We start from the raw sequence: 20,098 nt of genomic DNA, 5'->3' as shown, positions 1-20,098 counted from the left end.
TCAGACTGTTTTAACAAAAACTTCTTTTTCATGCTTGCTAAGGTTTGCCCTCCTAGTCTAGGTGCTTGGTTGGTGGGAGGGGTCTTACTCAATGCCCAGAGGAAGGATGGAGGGATGGGACGGGTCGTTTGTCATTTTGAGGGTAGACACGATCATGACCACCAGCATGGGAAAGGGGTCACCCACAGACCCAAGTCAGGAACCCCTGGTTACAACTCAGAGGACCCAAATGCGTTGTCTAGAACCGTGGGCCCCCTCCCAGGGCCCCCCGCTGCAGCCGGAAGTGATCCCCGCTTGGGTTCTCCCGGTGGGTTTGCATGGGGGGTCTGATGGCCTGCACTTCTCTCGTTTCAGACTGTTCTGCCATGACCACAGCGCGGTGCCGGCCCACGTGGGACCTGGCCCTCGATCCGCTGGTGTCGTGCAAGCTCTGTCTCGGGGAGTACCCAGTGGAGCAGATGACGACCATCGCCCAGTGCCAGTGCATCTTCTGTACTCTGGTTGGTCTCTTGGGAGAAAACAACTGTTAAAAGCAGTTTCAGGGGGAGGCTCTTGCATTCGTTTTTAGTGGCCTTGGATCCCACTTTTGCCAGGGACAGAGTCTCTCATGCGGTTACTGACAGAATCCGCCTTGAAGTCAGTCAGGCACCCAAGCAGGTTTCCATCACAGGTGCTCGTGATGCAAAGGTCAGCGGTTAAACAGAATTTTAGAAGCTAGTGATGCAGTTGAGAAAACCTGATCATGACCTGTGCTTTCCTTTCCAGAAAGAAAAAGCTTCACCCTACCTCCTTTTAAGTTTAACAATTACATGCTTGCGATTATAACAGAGTGCTAACCTAATGAGTGTGCAGTGAGAATATTTGGCTGTTCATGTCAACTTGCACCCATGTCATGCTAAAGAGGATGTTGAAATCACGTTTAAACTTCTGTAAGAGGTAGCCAGTATTATTTGGGGCCAGATGATCTGCTCTTAGCGATTATAGGGACTTCTCTTTCCATCAGGCCTAACTCAGACCCAGCATTTCACCCGTCAGAAAGAGAAAATGAGGATATGGGGTTTATTTTCAGTTCATTTTATTGAATTCTACTTGATTTTTCTTCCCACTCAAGGAATAAAAAAGAAAAAGGTCCAAAAAGAACTGCTTTCTTCCAACTATTAAAAAAAACCAAAAAGTTGCTTCTGAATTTAACTGTGTTATAAATGGACCATCTGGGTGGCCTGCTGGTGTATTTTTCAAATGTCTAGGTTAAAATCTGTCACCAGACGGCCTTCCCTACCCTTTTGCAGGAGCCGTGTTCTCCCCTCCTGCCCTCGTTTTATAGACCTTACTTCATGTCTTCTGATGTCTCTGCAACATGGGCATGTTCAACAGTATCATGTCCATTTCAGAGATAGGGAGCTGGAGCTTTGCAGACCTTCACGTGTCCATCTTCTGGCTTCGGACGCCGGCTTTCTGGGGGACAGGATTCTGTACCCCTTAAACACCTGGTCTACTCAGGACTCACGACTGCTAATCACTAAAAGTTCACTGGATACAGGGCACTGAGTCTGCCTCAGTGTTGGTCTGCAAGAAATGCGGCTCATCAAATCCTCAGGAAAGTCACTTCAACCTGGAGGGCAGGAAATTGCTTTTGGCATTTTCCTGAGATGGGAAAGGATGGGCAGGAGAGGGATGTGGGAGAGGCGGAGAGAGGGACCTCCAGCCATTAACACTGTGAATGGGACTTAGTTTCACTTCTAGAGGAAGAGCTAGGATGGGGGAGCAGCAGGAGGGATTAAAGATTTTGCTTCATGCAAATCGCCTCCCCCTTGTCTGAGGGAAAGTCTTTGTGGTCTCCACAGGTGGAGTCAGTCCCCTCTGCCCTGTGCCCTCCGGTGACCTTGCTGGGTCTCAGTCACCCGCTCCTCCCCCCCCACCTTTCCTTGCTTTCATTGTTGTTTTGGTTTTCTGTTTCTAGAGAATTGTAGTAAAAACAAGTAAGCAACTCTAATTCACATCAAGTGCTTAAAGTAGGAAGTGTGGGGGGACTTCGAAGGGAGGGAAATAGCACAAAGAGGGGCATCTGCAGTTCTAAGAGATAGCAGGACAGTGGAGATTTTTCTTTTTCCCACAACCAGGTACTAAAATGAAAATGTTGAAAAAATAGTCGCGCTTGTTTCTGCAGCGTGAAGAGAGGAAGCACCTGCGTGTTGACAGACCGAGAGTGGGGGAGGTGCCCGCGCCCCATTTCTCCTGTGCGTGTGGCCTCCCGTCACCCCGGGCCCACCACCTCGGCCCACGGCCAGAGGAGTCGTAACTGCCCCTTTCCTGGGGGACAGACAGGAGAAGGTGGGAAAGAGGAAAGAGAGAAAATTGTCTAAGACAGAAGGAAGCCCTCTTCATAAATAATCCCTGGACAATGACCATTAAGTTCTGAGGGAGGTTGACCTCAAGGAAGGAAGGGTCCAAGGGGAAACCAGGGTGGTGCAGTCAGGCATTTCTGCCTTGAAACGCAGGTTCTGTTTCTGACCTCGGCGGCCTCCGAGGCCTCCTCTGTATGTTGGGTCCCCCAGTAGTTAATGGTGGAGCCCATCCTGGAGGAAGCCGGGACTTAGGATTTGTAGTCGAGTGTGCTTTCCACAATGGCCAGATGAGGCAGACGGTGCCACACAGGAAAGTTGGTCTCACTGGAAAATGTACCTACGGTCCGGCCCCCAAGCCTTCAGCTTCCTGTGTGGCTCTGGCCTGGGGCGGGGGGTCGGGGGCGGTTGACGACCCAACGCAGCCTTAGAGGGGTTACTGCCTTTCTGGTCTCGTGCCCCTCCAGACCCTGCCCACTCTGTCAGTGGTATGCTTTAGAACCCAGTGGAAACCTTTCCTAGAAAAACCCTCCCAATCCAGCCCCTCATCCCATGACACCCCCACTTTTGCCTGTCTGTCCGTAATGGCTCTATCTCACGCTTTCTCTGATAGCTAGCTCAAATGACCCCTCTGTAGTTCGGACCCTCTTGAGTGCAAATGCCACCGTGTAATCGGGTCCCTGCCTTTATCCAGCCTCAAAGCTCCGGTCCCCACCCTCTCCCCACGTCCTCAGTTCCTACACTCAACTGTTCCTAACTGTGGAAGCTTCCAGCTCCTCTTATATCTGGTTCCTTTTGTCCTACTGTGTTGTGATGTCTGCTTACCTATGTCCCCCACTAGAGGCGCGGGGATTTTGTTTTGTTTCATCGTCCTCTAAACTTTGGCACTCAGTGGTGCTCAAAAAAATGTTTGTCACTGGAGTGGTCGGTGCTTGAGTTCTAAATGGCTTAATGTCCTAGGAGCCAGATGTTTCTCTTATTTTTCTTATTTTCACTATTGCAGCTGCTCTTGCTCTGGTTCTGCCTCTTCCTCCCCCTGAGGCGAGCCTGAGAGCTCATAGTGTCTCCAGATTTAGAGGAAGCTCACTCGTGCACCACATGGTAAGAGTGAATCCTGGGGAGTAGTTTCAAAGTGTTCTTCAGCTCAGGGTCTCTATTCAAACGAAGGTCTACAGGGGAGACTAAAACTATGTCAAGTGGTTGAAAGCAGGCCTCTCTGTCAGTGTAGAGCTTGGGGGCCATGAGCCCAGTGGATTATCTCTGTCCTGCACGTTGGCTCCTGGGGGCTCTGTGGGGCACAGCGCCCGGCCTCTTCTCTGTGGGCTGGGGCCCAGTCGTGTAGAGGGCCTCGTCCTAGTCTTGGGTCTCTCAATGGGGAAAGGCATACTTGCAGGGTGAGGTGCCTTGAGGTTCGAGGCTGAGAATGGACCAGAGGGCCGGGGCTTCCAGCTGCCAAGATGGCGGCCACATGGCCTAGTACCTCAGCAGGGCCTTTCTGTGTCCCTGTGGCAGACCTGCTTTCTGATCTGCATGGTCTCGGGGCGCCACCCAGACCCCTCAGATGCTCTGCCCACACTGCTCACAGGCACGCCACAGTGGTTTTTGTCTTTATCTCTGGCTTTTAGGTTCCCTCTAAAACTCTGCCTTGTGGGTAGAAAAGGATGGGGAATAACATTTGTTAATTGCTGGGGCCATACCACATTTATCCCACTTGTCATAAAACCCGGTGAAGTGGCCAGAATTCTCCCATCTCATGAAGAGACGCAGCAGCTCAGAAAGACGAAAGGGCCTGCTCAAGAATGCTCTCTGGTTGCCTCCACTCCAGCACGCTTGTTGCTTGCCTCCAGATCCGACGCTTATCTACTAGTGGCCCCTAAGAAAACGCTGACTCTCTGCTGGGAAACTTCATGCAGGCCTGGAGGCTGCTCTGGAGTCATTTGTGGGCCACACTTCAGGGCAGGGGCCTTCCTCCATACACCCCTGGGTCCTGGCACCTTCCAGCTGAAGAAGGATACTCGGGGTCTGCTTTCTCCCTGTTTCGTGCACTGGATTCTCCATCCCGTGGCCCCCCCCCATTCTTACCCAGGAGACCCATCCAGGTCTCTTGCAGTTGGGGCCCTGGAACCCTGCCCCATTGCTGGCAGGGTACCCCAATGGAGGTACTTAACGGTGCCCCCGGCCCCTTCGTATCCATGAGGTACAGAACAAACACACTGTTGGTTTCTCTGTTTGATGGAATAATTTTCAGTTCTATGGACAGTTGAGATAGCTTAGCGTAATGAGGCGAAATGAGCGGAGCCTCCCTCTACTGGAATGAGCCCTCAGGCTTCCCAATTCTGAGCAGCTGTGCAAGGACTCACATTGTCCCCCGCTTGGGCCTCAGAGTCACGTATTTGCGTCCCCTGTCATGGGCCTTCTTAATCCAAACACACAGAGATCCCACAGAACCACAGAACCGCACACAGAAGCGCACGGATTCTCCCATTAGCGGTAGTCCCCCCAGGGCTTCTCTGTTCTTCCATAGTTTTGGCTCCTAGTATTTGTTGAGTGGATGACATGATGACTTCTTAATGTTTCTGTCTGTAATGTATGTGGGTTAACACCCTCCCACTGCGGTACCTCTGACTTGCCTTCCAGTGGGAAGTCTCTGCAGTAAAGGTGAGGTTTGCTTAAAGACTCATGTTTGCTCCTTTGTGACTTTGGTTTTTACATTCAGCAGATAGAAAGTGTTGTCCACACTTGTTGCTTCTCTGGCAGCTTGTTTACCGGTGTGGTGGGAGGGGCGTGTGCCCCCTGCAGAGGAGGCTGTGCCCCCCCACCCACCCCAGGGAAGGATGTGCCCCTGCAGAGGAGGCTCTGTGTTCTGTGGAGACCAGTGGTGCCAAGGCCCCTGAGTCCTCAGAAAAGCCGCAGGTTGTCAGAGCGGGACTGAGTCCTCTTCAGGCCTCCGGGTCACCCTCAGCCTCATCCTGCGCCCCACTCTGGGTCCTGCCTCATCAGAGCCTGCCTGTCATCACTGGCCATGGCGGGGTTCTCAGAACAGCCCTCTGGTACCCCGTCAGCAGGGCTGGTAACCCCTCCTGCAGGACTCCCCAGGGGACGCCTCGTTTTGATGGTCAATTTTTCCAATCCCTGCTGGTTCCAGGCCAGGCTGTGGGATGTGCCCAGTTCCCCGCCACGAGTTGCCATGGCTGTCACTTCCCTAAGCCAGGGCCACTCACTGCCCTGATGGGGACTGTTGGCCTGAGCCACTTTCCCCTGGTCTCCCTGCCCCACTCAGGTTTACCCTCACCCCACTGAGACTGAGTTCTTTCATGTGGCCTCTGCTGGGGTAAATCCACTCCACGGGGAAGGAGTCTCCACCACCTCCGCACACGGAGCCCTACTGCTGCACGCGGCCCGGGCGCCCTCCTGCCTTTCCGCTCCCCACGGGCCGCCGTTTGACACACCCGTGGTCAAGCCAGCCCTTCTCCTGGGGTTGCTGTGCTTTGTGTGGACCTGACATGGGAATGGGCACTCTGTGCTCTGCCTGCCCTGAATGAACACGCCCCTGCCCAGCGCCGGCCTCACCTAACCCACAGCTGGTTAGTCTCTCCCTTTGCTTTGATTGTGGTGAAGGAGGGCCCCCCAAGCCTTGCCGCTCCCGGCTCGGCTCCAGCGCGCCCTCTCACAAAAGCAGGTGCTCCGTGCCTACCAGCTGAATCGAACTAGAAACCCCAAGCAGCTGACAAACCCGCGGGCTTCCGACTTGGTGCTCTTCAGAGAGACTTTCACGCCAGATCTGTGGCTCCACGTCCTTACTGGGCATCTGTAATCACAAGCCTGCAGAGGGGTATACGTTCCCTGGGTGCCTACCTGCCTGCAGGGCCAGCAGTACACTAATACTCGGGGTGGCGGTAGCCATGGGGGCTGCCGGGCTGCTGCCCACGGAAAGCACGTGGTGCCTGCCCGAGCAGGTGACCGTAGCCACCTCGGGTTGGTCTCCTGGCTGGAATGGGCTTGGTGGTGGCAGGCTTATCTCCTCCCATAACACGTGGAACGGGGGCTCTGGGAGGTGAGGTTCCTTGCGCACAGCTGGGAGGTGGGTAAGCCGGGATTCAGACGCAGGTCTGTGCTTCCAAGGCCCTTGCTCTTCAAACGGCGTTCAGTGGGGTCCCACCGCAGTTGCTTGGACCTGCCTGTTCCTAAGTAGTGGATCCCCGAGGAGCATAAGCTACGCCGGGTCCTCGGAGCAGTTTCTGAGCGGTGTTCTCCCGCTCTCAGGATCTTCAGCAGCCTGCAGGCCTTCAAGTGAGAAAACAGACACCACGGAGACTTGCTGTAGCTCAGGCGAGGCCGCTGGCTCTCTGTGGCCCACTTCTCCTTGGCAGGAAACCGAAGCAGAGCTTTCGGAGCAAATATGCAATGCCGTCTCCTCTTTGGAACTTCGTTTCAGACAGTTGGAAAACAAAACGGAAAATGAAATGCCTGGAACATTTCTGTGGCTCTTGACACCTCCCCTTCCTCCTTCTGCCCTTTGTGCAGCGGATGCCCCCTTTCCTGGGATGTCCTTGTCCCTCTGGCCAGCGTGTCGCCTCTGGGAAGCCTTACTGACTCTGCTGGGGTGGGGGGGACCCCACTCCCCACCGGGACGTCAGGAATAGGGCACTATCCCGACCTGCAGGAGCGTCTTTTTCCCCCCGCAGTGGCCGTGGGGGCTTGGTGTCTCGGACCATTGTTGCATCCGAGAATCATGGGCATGTACGGATGCATTCCAGGGTGACTCCGACTTTGCCAGCTTAAAGTACATACAACAGGGGCGCCTGGGTGGCTCAGTCAGTTAAGGGTCTGACTCTTGATTTCAGCTCAGCTCTTGATCTCAGGGCGTGAGCTCAAGCCCTGCATTGGGCCCTGTGCTGGGCGTGAAACCTACTTTAAAAAAACAAACAAAAAAAAGTACATACAATTCTGTGTTCTAGTAAAAAAAAAAAAAAAAAAGTAGGAGGTAACTGAAAATACATAATAAATGATTGCATATGAAATAGTTCTTAACTGAGGAAGAAGGCAGAAATTAAAAACAAAACCCCCCCTCTTTGGAGTCAGGCACACTTGAGCCCCAGCTCCTCTACGTGCAGAGTATGTCTTTGAGCCCGTTCTTAGCTTCCCCGAGGCTTTGTTTTGTCATCTGTAAACTGGGAGCCATGGCACCTCTCCTGACGCTTGGGACGTTGGCTAATGCAGCTCAGGTGAAGACACTGATCGCTGAGAGCTCCAAGCAACATGAGCAGGAAATCCATCGATCCCTGCTTTTTGTACTACGTATTTATTTTTACAGAAGTTTCTCTGCCCATTCTCTTGTGCTCCTTTTAAGACCTCTTTTTGCTATTAGATTGAAAAACATGGCTTGTGAGTCATGACCCACTTCGTATCTGGAAGAAGACTGGGCTGGTTTTCCATGGATGGTTGGCCGGGCACTTGGATCCTCATCTCTTTTTATATAGTAAACAAATCGATGCTCCCGGAACATAGTCATTTTGCACATTGTGCAGAGGCCTCTGAATGATCCAGCCAGACGTGACACACTGGTGGTTTTGCTGCCGGCCCGTTCTTGAACAAGGATGTTCAGAGTCCTACGGATCCCCTGCTAGGAGTTTCCCACGGGCGCTAAGTGTTGTGCTGTGCCTCTCGGGGGCGCAGAGTCTCCCCCCCGTGGTATGCAGCCCTGCACGGCGCTTTGAGAGTTTACGGCATTGCAGTGTTCTCCAGAGATCCCAGATGCACAAACTGAGGACAAAAAGTAAAATCATCATCTTGCGGCTAAGGTTTCGATACATTTTTGTGCCCCTGACTCTAGGAGTCCTTTCGTGCAGATAGACAAAGCGGAGGCGGAGCGGGTTCTGTGCCCCGGAAATTGTGCTGGTACTTTTTTTTTTTTTTTTTAAAGATTTTATCTATTTATTTGACAGCGAGAGACACAGTGAGAGAGGGAACACAGCAGGGGGGAGTGGGAGAGGGAGAAGCAGGCCTCCCGCCGAGCAGGGAGCCCGAAGCGGGGCTCGATCCCAGGACCCCGGGATCACGACCCGAGCCGAAGGCAGACGCCCAACGACTGAGCCACCCAGGCGCCCCAATTGTGCTGGTACTTTTATGTTCTTTCTTACAATCACAAACCCAACCAGGGGGCCATCCCTGTTTTACGGTCAAGGGAGCCGTGGCCCGAACTCGTCAGGGAGCCCGTCCGTGGCCTCTGTGTACAACGCTTCCGTGGGTCTGTCTAGCCCTGCCTTCAGTCTTCCCCCCTCCTCACCGGTCACCCAGCCAGATGCAGCACATTCCAGGTTCCTCCCGACTGGAAGCACAGCATTGTTGCAAGGGTGGCAGGCACCAAACCATAGCGTGGCTGTCTCCCCCAGACAGCTGCGCTGGTGCTCATGGCCAGAGCGGGGGGCAGGCAGGCCTGCTGGTGGCTCCATGTGACTGCCCCCTTCTCTCTCAGCTGCCTCGCTTCCTTCTGGTGTGGGTTTTGATGAGTGTACCTCTGAGACTGCAGACAGCCCTCCTGCACGCGGCTCATCCATACCCGGTTGGTTCTCTGGGAACTCTCCAAAACCATTGCGCCGGCGAGATGTCGGTGACCCATGCATCGCGGAAGTTCAGGGGGCCTCTGCACTCACGGGGAGCCCGGGCAGGACCGAGGAATGCAGGCTGGACTAGGGGCTGGGCTCTGGGCGCCCACATTGCAGTTGTCGCATGAAGCCTCGCATTCTGTTTGGTGCTCTCGAGAAAGGCTGTGGGAAATGGTGCTGAGGATTACCTTAATTTGTATTTTTAAAAGAAATGGCTACCTCGTGTCTCTAGTGTTTGAAATATTCTGATGTGCTAGAAGGGTGAGAATTACCCATTTAGATCATATTATTATTTATATAATCAGGCATACAGTTTTCCATGTCATCTTCTAGATTCTCTTCCACGAAATTCTTACAACTCCACCGTGATGTGGGTTAAAAGCCCCCCAAAGTGCAGGTGGGGAAAATGAGGCTGGTAGAAGGAGAGTAACAGACGTGTTCCAGGCATAGGCATAGAGCTAGTGGGAATTGCAGCTGGATTCCAGTTTAGGCACAGCCATTATTAATGACCGCGGGTCCTTCTAGGGCGATGGAGTGCACATTTGAGGGGAGGTAGAGGCTTAGGAAACATAGATAATGGGCTTTTCTTGATGAATCACTATTACTTTTTTTTTTTAAGATTTTATTTATTCGAGAGAGACTGTGCAAGTAAGAGAGAGAGAGAGCACAAGCAGGGGAGAGGCAGAGAGAAAGGGAGAAGCAGGCTCCCTGCTGAGCGGGGAGCCTGATGGGGGACTCTGTCCCAGGACCCCGAGATCATGACCTGAACCAAAGGCAGATGCTTAACCGACTGAGCCACCCAGGTGCCCCGAATCACGATTATTTTTAATAGTGCTAATATAACAGTGGTGTTGGCATCATGAACCCCAAATACTGGACTGGGGCTGTGATTGCAGGTTGATACGGGGATGCTGTTGAGATGGTTTTCGCTGGTTTCTCCACCTAATGGCCACAGTTTCTGTGCTCTTTGAGTTCTCCTATGAGCGTTTCAAAGTCTGTCTCATTTTACTTTTGGTAGTGAGCCTACCAGGGGAGGCCATGTCTTTTCTAATGTGCTTCATAATGTGCTCTTCAGGAGAGTGTGGGCTTCCCAGGCTCGTAGACTGAGGCAGGAGTAAATCGGTACTGTGTACGACCTCATCCTCCTCCATAGAACTCTGCTGTGTCTCCCACTTTGTCTGTCTGACCCGAGACTTTGAGCAGTCCTTCAAGTAGGTGCAGTTGTAGTAAGTAACTGCTGGGAAGTGGGGTGTCCGGGGTGAGGATTGGCATCTGTGCAGGTTCTCGGGGAGCGCAGGGGCATTTCCGAGTCGAGCCAGGCCGGGCTTGAGTCGGGGCTCTGCCCTTGCTGTCTGGCTCAGCCGGCGAGCCCCTTCTTCAGTGACTCTGTTCACACCTGAAAGGTGCAACTGTCCTCCCTTTCCTGTAAGAATGATCTTAGGCGTACGTGAAACAATGGAATAGGAAGGATTGAGTACAGTGCCTGGCGTCTGATATGCATTTGAGAAATGCTCCTTCCCGACCTCCCTCTCCTCCTTTCCTCCTACTGTGAGATGCACTGGCGTGGTATTTGCTGAACTTGTGTGCAGGGACCCCACCTGCAGCCTTCGTTCTGTGGCCTGGAATACTCGTCGAGTGAACAGAACTATGGTGGTCGCTCTGGGCTACACAGTGAAAATAGGAAAATAGTGAAAATAGGCGGTGTGCTGGATTATGTATTTCAGGGTGTTCGCCCTTAAGGAATAAACATGTTGACAGACACTTCTCTGTTCTTTGTTTTTTTTCAGTGCCTGAAACAGTATGTCGAGCTCTTGATCAAAGAAGGACTAGAAACTGCGATCAGCTGCCCCGATGCGGCCTGCCCTAAACAGGGCCATCTGCAGGAGGACGAGGCACGAGCATCTGAACAAATCTGGTTTTTAACGGGTGCACGGGCGCCCTGCGTAGCTCTGCTGGGGGTCGTGGGCTCTGCTGAGGCCGACCTGGGCTGTGTTCTAGCCCACAGCTTGTCATACTTCCTGTTTGTGTTTTTTTCTTCTTAGATTGAGTGCATGGTCGCTGCTGAAATTATGCAAAGATACAAAAAGCTACAATTTGAAAGAGGTAGGTGCCCAGGCGGGTTAGCGGGTTACGATTCCCGTGGTGGAGTAGCGGCAGGCACGTCGCAGGGAGCGCTTTTGGGGGATAGGATTGTCCATCCTTTGGCTGCAGCGGAAGTGAAAGCATCGATGTAAATTAGATTTCTGAGATGTCGTGGTCATTTTGAGTTCTCTGCAGAGCTCCCAGGTGGAAGGCCTTTGTTGGGGTTCCATGTGGCAATAAGAAGGAATCCTGAAACACAACTCGTTTGCAGGGATTTGGGTTTAGGGAGTGGTTTAAAGCGATCTGACCCTCATGGGGCATGATTATTCTGCAGCCGGATTATGGCTAATAGTTTGGGGACTAAATTCTTAGACGGTGCAGAATTTAAAAGATCCAAAGGGGCAGAAGGAAGTTGGGAGGCCATGCGTGGGTGAAAGTGTAATGACCGGCATCCTGACAGGAGAGTGTTCCCTGTGCATTTATTTGCACCTGGGGCGCGTCTGGACGCGTGGGCGCCGGGTCCCGAGTCCCTTGTCTCAGTAAGGATCCCGAAGGCCCTGCAAGCTTGTCCCCTTCTGTTAACGTGGCCCCCACAGAGGTGGACCAATTTGCCCACACTTCCAGCTCTTGTGGGTGGTGGTAGCAGTGGGGACCAGATCTGCCCCCACCTCCAGGGTGTCCTGCACACCCTCTTGGCGGGAGCCAGGCCTGCCACAGACCTCAGGGTTCCCCAGGAGCACTGTGTGGCATGGGCGGAGCGGAGGTGACATTTTCAAGGTGGCCTTGCCAAGCATTGAAACGTGTTGGATGCCCAGGACTGGTCTTTGGCTTGGCTCTCTGAAGTGTGCCAAGGTCATAAAATGATGTTTTAAAGAGTCAGTGGCTTCCATTTGGCTTCATTCTCATGTATATCCTGGACTTTGGGCTCACCTGAAAAGGAGCATAATAACAGACATGTTTAGATGATGCTCCTTAGGCACAATTTTACTGTGAAGACACCACATCCAAACTCTGACCTTTTCAGCTCAGACTGTAATCGTTCAAGTGCGCTCTCCCCGCTCCCTGCCTCCTCTGCATCAGACGCTCATTACTGAGATGCAGCCCTGGGCTGCACGTTTACAGGAAAACACTCAAGATGGGAAGAACGCAGAATAGAGCAGAGGAAAGGATCAGGAGATTCCTAGCTTAGCTGAATGTGCAAAGGTCTTTCTTTCCTTCCTTTTTTTTTTAAGAAATGCTAAAGATAGTTGCATTTCCTCTTGAGGCTTACTTCTAAAAAAAAAGGCAGTGTGTGGCCAACTTAAAAAAATGAAACAGGATTCTGATGACATTGAAATTGTTTTCAAGAGCTTTTTTATTTAAATGGCATATATCATTTGGTTTGGGGTGGTTTATAGTTTAAATGTAATACCATGTGATACAGAAGTCAGCATGTAGAGCTATAAAATTGATTAATTTGGATTTCTGAGACTTTCAGGCTCTTCTGAAGATATTTTCCAGAGAGAATCTAGACAGAAACTGGTAGTTATTTGGGTTATAAGAAAATTAACTTTCTCTGACCTTGAATTTCATTTAAAAATGCAGCTGGATAAATTTTCCTACCTAATAATTTCAACTTTGTGCTTTCAAATATTTTGTAATTTCAAGTGCTTTGGCTCAGCCAGGGATTTTTTTTTTTTTAAACTTTGCATAAAAATGAAGCCAACTTGAGTTAGGTGAACAAAATCTCTCAAGCCTATTACTTGAGAACATTTTGCTAGCACTATGTGAAAAGCAACAAAAACACAAAATGAACTCAGACTTAATATGACCAAAGACCTGTCTGAATGAAATGTTAAAATGTTGGAGCTAAAGTAAAGCAATTGCTTCTAGCAAGTACATCAAACAAGTTTTGAGATGTGATCAGAAGGCGAGTTTCGGTCTTTTCTGGTTTTGAAATGCAGTCAGGGAGGCCGCCCCGGGGAAGAGAACCCAGCTCCCAGGTCCTCTGACAACACTTAGTTCCTAATCGGTTTAAGTTGCAAACATTGTCTCCGTTGGGTCTTAGCATGTCTCCTCTCATGTAATAGCCTTGATCTTTTTTAAATTGGGAGTACGGTTGACACACAATGTTATATTAGTTTCAGGTATTGCAAGCTTGATTTTCATCTCCTCTCCCCCACTCCTCCAGTTGGCATCTTTGGCAAGGAAGCTGTGGGCTTGTTTTTCTTTCCGAGTGCCCACCTGCCCCTGTGGCAGACTCCAGAGGCCTCTGGGGGCAGGCTCTGCAGGGGGCTCACTCCCTCGCACGCCCCACCAGGCTTCGCCTGTGCTCTTGGCTGAGCAGTCACCCTGACAGGCTGCAGGTGTTTTTTCCCTGTTCCTCACTCCTGAAGCTCCTGCCATCCAGAGGCGGGGCCTGCAGCCTCCTGGGCTCTTTATCCTTGGGACAGCAGGTCTGAGGAATGCTGACGTCAGGGCTTGTCCTGCGTGGTGTCGGTGCTTTCCTCGAGAGTAAAGCCCAGAGAGATGAACTCACTTGCTGAGCTGCTCCATCCGTAAGCAGGCCTGACTGGGGCCGAGGAGTCCCCACAGGGCGGGATGCGCTGCCACGGGGCTGCTGCGGCTGGAGCGCAGGCCTGGTCAGCTGCGTAGTGAGAGTCAGAACCCCACCTCTCTTAGCACGCTTCGCCAGGAAAACCACTTTAAAAAGAAAAGCACCTTTTTAAAAAGTTTTGGGCCTTTTTATAAGCAGAGTTATTAGGGACCTGCTTCCTTTATCTATGACTAATGTGTCTTGGGGAGATGGAAGATGAGATTAGTTTCTAAGGTGTGCCAGAAAATAGGCTGCTGGCCTTGTTTGAAGACCTATGCTCTACCCAGACGTGTCTACGTAAGACATTAGATACAATGTATCGAAGATACAACGTGCCTAATATATATCGTTAGGTATATATGTGATCCATAGCCCTAGATGTCTGTACTTACATGCTTCCCGAAAAGAAGAGCTCCCTGGTGCTCCCCAGTGTGGATTTTCTTACTGATCGTTTCCTGTCTTGTACGCCAGCTGGCGGAATTCGGCATGGGAGTGATGATGGGAATGTTAGTACAAGTCCACAGGAAGAGCCTCGGGGGCTGTATTCGCAGGGTTTGAGGTGTCCTGGCCTCAGGGGAACGGTGTTCGCCTTCGGCCGGTTGGGACAGATTCTTTGCCCTTTTCCGCTCTGATAGGAAATCTCTCCCCCGGGGACAGGCAGTTCCTGTCACAGCTCCACGAGGACAAAAGTCACAAAATTTAAGTCATTACCATGGAAACCTTAACTAGGTCTCCTTGCCCTGCGCTCCTTAATATAACTGGGCCTCTGCCGATGAGGCAGCCTAGTAGCTGCCTTCGCTGTGCCAGGAGAGGGAGTGGGAGGTGGGTCGTGGCCACGAGGTGCGGGAGTGAGTGCCGCCCGCCCTGACGCCGCAGACTCCTCACGGTAGAGGCCGGGGCCCGGAGCAGGGGGATCCCGCAAGGTCCGTGTAAGGGCAGCGTGCTTGCCAACGCTCTCAGACAGACCAGCACTGACCACGGCGTCGAGATGGAAGAGAACAGAGCAGGCTGAGGACCTCTCTCCCCGTGTTGTGTGGTGGTTAGCGTGCTAAGTGCCTGCACCCTGCATTGCCCTTCGTAGGTGCTGTGCTCATAGGGGACCCCAAAATCTAGCTGGGGCGAGGCTGGGCTCCCCCAGAGCACTCATTAGCACCGAATACAGGGAGCCGTGTGGGGACCGTGATGAGGAGGTGAATCAGACCAGGGAGGGGAGTGCAGCGGGGTCACCTGCCTCGCTTTCATTCCCCAGGGTGGGGACCTCCATGGAGGGCTTCTCTCCCTCCTCCTTTCTCCTGTCCCCTAGGCTCAGGTGAGCTCCCCACACATGTGCCTCGGGGGCAACCACTTCGTTACCCCACAGCCACCCCCAGATCTGATGGCCGCAAACATTCCTAGAAAAGCAGACCCTGAAACTCAGCTAATGACAAGAGCTAATTCTCCTCATTCACTCACCATTAGGAACATCATGAAGGTTTTACATTACTGTAACGAAGGTCAGTTAAAAAGGAGCACATTTTCCTGGATTCCAGAGATCCTTTATATTAGCAGGTTCTACTAAATCTTCCCTAGACCTACCAGTTTGATAGTTTCCTGCCATTGATTAATTCTCCCTTCCAAACAACAGGTCGAGGAGGAGTTAGATTAGAGCAGGAGTGGGTCAGCTTTGGCCAGTGGGCCCAGAGTGGGCCGGCCCATGGCTTGGCATTGTAAATAAAGTTTTATTGGGACACTCATTTACGGATCAGCATGGCTGCTTTTGTGCTACAGTAGCAGAGCTGAGTCGGTGGAGACAGACCGCATGACTCTCAGAGACTAAAATATACTCACTGTCTGCTCCTTTGCAGAAAATGCTTTCTCGTTCCTGGAATAGAAGACTGTTTTCAGGGCTGTACCTGACACAGCTTATTCCTAGAGGGTTGAATCTGGCTTCCCATTTAATTGGGGAACATGGCACACCTACGTGTGTTTTGTGGCAGCCCGTGTAGGTGACGTCTGGGCGCACGTCCAGCCCACATCCAGCCCCCAGGCAGTGGTAGATCCCAGTGCGTGCAAATTCTGTTTTCGACGCAGGTGAACTTAACCCACCCCTGGCTGTTGGTCGGTCACATGGCCAGGAAGCTCACAAGTCCCTTTCATTGCCTTCCAAGTTTTCCTGGCAGAATCCAGTGGTCTCCGGTTCCTTCCCCATAGCCACGGCTGAAAAGCTTCGAAACCAGTGGCCTACTTGAAGGCCTTTGAAAATGACCCCAATCCTTTGGCCTGTGATAGCTTTTTGGCAGAGCCTCAGCATTGTGTCGTTTCCCGTCAGGTTCTCCCTGCCACTGCCCCTCGCTGAGGATTCAGTGTCACCCCGGACAGGCGGTGAATGAAACGATTAATCGGGTTCACGAAGAAGGGCAGCTCGGGACTACTAATCAGGAGTGGAAACGAGAGGGTATCCTGTTTTTCAAAATAAACTCCATCACTAACTTCCTATAATGGGGCTTCTTAGCAGCTTGGCCTCCACTTGGAGAGGCAACCTGGCCATTTCACACAGGAGTTAATTCATGGCTTAGGTTTAAATTTGGGAGGGGGAACAGCCTTAGGCAAATGAGTCATTTGATGAGAAGAATTTGGCCACATTCCTTCCCTCCTTTCTTTCCATCCTCCTTACCAAACGTTGTCCGAGGACCCGCTGTGTGCCTTGCACTGGGCCAGACTGTGAGGCAGCAAGACTGAAGACGTGGGCCTGACTTCAGGATGCTGCGCTCTGGGGAGGTGAACAAAGAAGCAGAAGGCGCACCTGGACCATGGCCTGTCGGCACTCACAGCGAACCCAGACCGGCCGTCAGGGGTGGGGGGCTGCTTCCTGGGAGCCACCAGCATTCTGGGTGCAGGCAGCAGCATCTCTAAAGGACACTGGGTGTGTTTTGGGTGGGATCGGAAATGGGGAGTGAGAGGAGGGGAGGAGAAAGAGCCAGACAGGCACCAGGTCGTGAAGGACATAGAAAGAGTGTTAAAAATGTGAAGCCACGCGCTGATGTGATCCCTCAGTCCGAACACCCCATGAGATCCTTCGTGTGCAGACGTTGACTTGCCCATTTTTGTCTCCCTGTGCTAGAGGTGCTCCTGGACCCCTGTCGGACTTGGTGCCCGGCTTCCGCCTGCCAGGCCGTGTGCCAGCTTCAGGAGATGGGGCTGCAGACCCCGCAGCTGGTGCAGTGCAAAGCCTGTGACATGGAATTCTGCTCCGCCTGCAAAGCCAGCTGGCACCCTGGCCAAGGCTGCCCGGAGACCTTGCCGATCACCTTCCTTCCCGGAGAGACCAGGTACCCTCCGCACAGCTCCGGCGGAAGGCGTGGGCGGAGGGCTGGAGAGGAGGAAGAGAAGGAGGCCGCTGCTCCTTGAATGTGTCTCCGGAGACATGACTGCTTCTGGATCAGTCTCTTCCTCTTGAGCCTCATTTAAACCTGGGCGGGCGGGTGGGTGGGTTGATTATTTTTGAGAACTGATGATGTGTCAGGTACTGTGCAAAGCAGTCGCGTTTTAATGGTGCACAGGAAGCTGACTGCACTCGGCCTGTCCGGAAAGACAAACCGATGGATGGCCTATTACTGTCAGGAGTTTGAAGTCACGTCGTACCTAGAGTTTTCCAAGACTCCATGGTGTGGAAGGTGATCTGAGACGGGGACAGGGACAAGAGTAGGTGGGCAGTAGCTACAAATACCAAAGGGATCGCCAAAAACAGGTTTCCAGGTGCCTGAGAGCAAGGGCCTGCGCTTCCCTAGAAGAGCGGGGGAAACATGGCTGCGTCTCTGCCCTCTCGTCCCCTGGTCCGACCCTCAGGCCGATGCCCAGGTGGACACTGCAGCATCAGTGTATGTACCTTAAAGTTAAGTAGGATGAATCAGAAGGAATTGGTAATATTCAGCCATTTATGTCCTATAAAGTCTGTAGCACAGATGGGTTCCCCAAGATGGTGTTGGCCCTGCGCCTGTTGCAGCCGCGTTCTTGATCGAGGGACTCCCACCGGCCACCCAGAGGTGTGGTCACCAGCTGCTCCCTGTTTTCCTCTCCCCATTCTGCTGCCCTGCTCCCACTCCCTGCAGCTCCCCCTGCGCAGAGAGCCTCTTGGCCCGTCCTTCCTCTCCCGAGTCTGCACGTTTGAGCCTGTGCCTGCCCCTCACCACCCTCCTTTCCCTGGAGACTCCTTGCCGCCCTCAAATACAAGGCTCACGTCCGTCCTTCGTCAGGCTACCCCGATCCCAGGGCAGAGCTGCTGACCCCACCGTCTGGGCCCCTCGCTGGAGATGGTCTGTATTGGTCACAACACCAGCCACACTGCGCTGGAGGTCATCTGCGTGTGCGGCCGATTCCTCCAGTAGGCTGAGCTCCCCACATCACGGCCTGCGCCTGCTTGAGCTTTGTCACCCAGATCTTGGCATCCAGCCAGCACTCAGATGCCGGGATGAATCGCTTACCTCCTATTTCCATGTAGTAGGGTTGTCTTACGTTCCATCTTCCCTTAAGCCATGCTCCCAACCACCACCTGACCAGCTTCAGTCACTACGATGTGTCTGCCCCGTGAAGGTCTTGAAGTGGTCAAAGACGCCTTATCTACTTTCATAAATTTGAGTTTATAGTAAGGGCTGTTATTAATAATAATTTGAAATATAATTCAGATGCCGGGAGATGTTTGAAAACTGTCGTCCATACCATGTGAATTTCTAGGCACGCCGCACCACACCAGCACTTAAATATTTGAACTGTTCCCATTTTAACGTCTCCCTGAGAAGAGATGGTCTTCATTCCCCACCGATACACTGCCCCCGTTCATGGAATTTCCTTCGAAATGAGCTTATGAATCACATGAGGAAATTAGTTCCATTACTTTAAGGTCACAACTGGCTTTCAAACTGAAACAATGTTATCTAACCCGATAGCCACCCTCAGTCACTGGATTTGGTGCCTCGTGACTGGGGGCTCTTTGCAGCAATCTGCAGGAGGGCACAGCTTGTGATGGTGCGGAGCTGACTGTGTTCCCGGGGTCCGCTGGGGGTACTTGAGTGTGACTGCCCTGGCTCATTCGGAGTCGTGTCCTGTGCAGCGAGCTTGCTGTGTGTTTTGCCTTCACATTAGACAAGAATTGGAGCAGGGGAGAGTGTGCCCTTCAGAGAGACTGCAATAACTGCCACTTGCTGAGTGCTTACTGCCCCCCTGCCAGGTTCTGGGTTGTGTACCACGTGCACGGAAACCCGTTCAAGCTTCGCTGCACCCTGAGGTGCACTCCGAGCAGCGGATGGGATGGGCACACTGCACGCTGCTGATACCCGAGCTGCACGGCTGGGGCTTGTCTGTCTCTGGACCCCATGCTCCTCGCGCGAGGACACTCTGCCTCCTGCCGCCATGTCCTCACTGGTCACCACCTCCTGGTGAACAGCCCAGGACCGCATTCAGCTGGAGCCCACGCCTCACTGAGGAGGCGCCTCCCCTCATTATCAGATAGCTCATACTAAAGTCAAACGATTTTAATCGTTATATTTACCATGATGCTTGTAGAAGATCCTTCCACCAGAACGCACTCCAAATGCCAGAATTTGCTCGCTTTCAGTGCATGTATGCTCATGAATGCATTAGGTTCTAGAAGGGCTGCTCACTCCAGTGGGAGATCATTTTTCTCCTGGTGATGTTGGACTGATGCAGTGAGTTCAGATAATACAGCAAATGTGTTCCTATAGTGATAACTGCTTGTAGCAGTTTACCATTTTTTCATCCACATGTTCTCATGCACATATTTTTTAGCTTTCTTTTTAAATTTAATGGCATAGGATGGACATTCTTCCGGAGTCACACCAAAATATCTATGTCATCTCTTTATTAGCAGCATAGAATGATTGCTGTCATTTATCGGCCAGCTTCACCCGTGCTCGATGCTGCGGTGTGCTGTTGTCGTGTGTGATCTTCCAGCATGCTCGCCCTGAGAGGCCTGAGGCCCAGACACGGCCAGTCTGCATAGCACCAGCACGTGACCCCAGGCTAACAGCCCATCACGCCAACCGCTGCAAGCCAGACTTTTCAGGAAAGTGATTCTGTAAAGACAGGCCCAGTAGATCTAACTGATCGATGAGCATGTTTTTGTAACATTTATTTTTTTCTGACAATAGCAAAGTGCATAAAAATTATCATCGATCCTTTGGAAATTATACAAATATATGAACGAAGACATAAGATTTGACCATCACCCCATTACGCAGACACCTTCTTTATAAGCTTTTGTCATAATTTCTTTTGTCTACACATATCTAAACTTAAATACATACCAATATTGCTTTTTTCCCCTTAAATCCAACTGGCTGATCCACAGGTTTTTTTGGCGATTGTTTTATGGAGTCTTAGTTTCATTTTATAACATTGAATAACAAGTGGCCTTGGCCCCTTATAGTTGCACTAATGGTTTTAGCCTTGCTGGTGCTGACAGGGCCCCTCCCCCCGCCCCCCCCCCCGCGGGGTCCCGC

General features: G+C 52.1%; 1 protein-coding gene across 3 annotated transcripts in view; it reads left to right on the top strand.

The window, feature by feature from the left end:
* Positions 1 to 20,065, top strand: part of RNF144A (ring finger protein 144A) — a 74,512-nt gene extending 54,447 nt beyond the window's left edge. The window contains exons 2-6 of one of the 3 annotated variants that reach the window (XM_081797250.1): positions 355 to 500; positions 10,735 to 10,839; positions 10,990 to 11,050; positions 16,705 to 16,912; positions 17,693 to 20,065. In XM_081797250.1, the coding sequence (XP_081653376.1) occupies positions 366 to 500; positions 10,735 to 10,839; positions 10,990 to 11,050; positions 16,705 to 16,912; positions 17,693 to 18,212 (1,029 nt within the window). In that variant the 5' untranslated portion in view covers positions 355 to 365 and the 3' untranslated portion in view covers positions 18,213 to 20,065. Of the gene's footprint in view, positions 1 to 354; positions 501 to 10,734; positions 10,840 to 10,989; positions 11,051 to 16,704; positions 16,913 to 17,533; positions 17,635 to 17,692 lie in introns of those variants that run through there. The other 2 variants (XM_081797249.1, XM_081797251.1) reach the window with 2 other exon arrangements.
* The last annotated feature ends 33 nt before the right edge of the window (positions 20,066 to 20,098 follow it).

The sequence above is a fragment of the Leptonychotes weddellii genome, chromosome 10 (genome assembly GCF_054177405.1).
Source record: "Leptonychotes weddellii isolate Sample4059 chromosome 10, ASM5417740v2, whole genome shotgun sequence".
Lineage (NCBI taxonomy): Eukaryota > Metazoa > Chordata > Mammalia > Carnivora > Phocidae > Leptonychotes > Leptonychotes weddellii.
The sequence above is the reverse complement of the archived record's forward strand: the minus strand, read 5'-3'. Positions and strand labels throughout refer to the sequence as shown.